At 40.2% G+C, this 1111-nt stretch overlaps 1 protein-coding gene across 3 annotated transcripts in view; it reads right to left on the bottom strand.

The window, feature by feature from the left end:
* Nucleotides 1–1111, bottom strand: part of si:dkeyp-97b10.3 (uncharacterized) — a 20326-nt gene that overhangs the window by 9804 nt on the left and 9411 nt on the right. For all 3 annotated transcript variants that reach the window (XM_014011074.1, XM_014011073.1, XM_014011072.1), the window contains exons 3-4: nt 290–322; nt 106–186 (exon numbers count right to left, since the gene is read on the bottom strand). In XM_014011074.1, the coding sequence (XP_013866528.1) occupies nt 106–186; nt 290–322 (114 nt within the window). The remainder of the gene's footprint in view (nt 1–105; nt 187–289; nt 323–1111) is intronic.

The raw sequence follows: 1111 nt of genomic DNA, 5'->3' as shown, positions 1-1111 counted from the left end.
ATTTTAAATTTAAAATGTGTTAAAAGGAATTAAAAACAAAAACAAAATTTCTGACCACATCTAAAAGATTTCATACGATCAGGAGCTTCAGAGGGCGTCTCTCACCGGTCTTGTCTTTCTCTTCATTCTCGTCCTCCTCTTCATTCTCGTCCTCCGAGCTTTCCTCGGTGGACGTCCCGGAATTTTCTGCTCGACAAATCAACAGGAGAAATTATTGGTTGAAAGATGAGGCAGAGGATTCAGGCCTCCCAGGTTTCAGTGTGAAAACTGACGTGACACTTGTGCTCACCTGAGCCGCTGCTGTCGTTTTCTGACAGGTTATCTGTAAACAAAAACAGCCACAGATTTAAGGTGAAGACGATTTGTCCTGTAAATGTGATGCAACGTCGTTGAAATGTGGAGCAAACCAATGTCAAAATGCATTTCTGTTTTATTATATTATATGCAGGTAGTGTGGGAGTTGTACATTTTAGAATTATAACCACWTGTGCATTTTTAAGAACTTGCTAAAAAAAGTCACCTATTTCATATTTTTTTACCTGTATATCACTCAGAATATTAGAAAGACGCAAGAAGAAAAAATCTAACTAATCAACTCTGCAGAGGAGACAGAACCAAAAACAAAAGGCAGACAAAGTAAGCCTCTTTCTTCTTTACTTTCTCATACTCATATCTATTAAAAACAGACAAAACCTCAATTGCCAAACTCGTCATCACAAGTCACAATGTGACTTCATTTCCTTACATAAGACCAGTARCAACAGCTTAAGGTCGAGAGCAGATAAGTGAAAAAGAAGTACAGAATTACAGCAGGTGCCGCCCCAGTTACCTTAGTGTTCTTTAAAAAATATTCATTAGTATTAGTCATCAAAAAGCCCTAAGTATGTTTAACTTAAACGGCCACTATTTATTTGAAATACATGCATCCTTCRCTGCCGTGAGAAGACAGCTGGAGGAAGTGCAGAGCGTTGACGTGCTGCCATGTTTTTACTGATGGCTACAGAGGAGCAGAGACCGCCCACACGCTGCCCACACGTCCTGTTCCAGCACTCAGACCTTCATCTTAGACTAACAAGCAGATGCTGCTTCTCTCACAGCACCATCCTCATCC

Source organism: Austrofundulus limnaeus, unplaced genomic scaffold, assembly GCF_001266775.1.
Source record: "Austrofundulus limnaeus strain Quisiro unplaced genomic scaffold, Austrofundulus_limnaeus-1.0 Scaffold76, whole genome shotgun sequence".
In the NCBI taxonomy this organism is placed as follows: domain Eukaryota; kingdom Metazoa; phylum Chordata; class Actinopteri; order Cyprinodontiformes; family Rivulidae; genus Austrofundulus; species Austrofundulus limnaeus.
The sequence above is the reverse complement of the archived record's forward strand: the minus strand, read 5'-3'. Positions and strand labels throughout refer to the sequence as shown.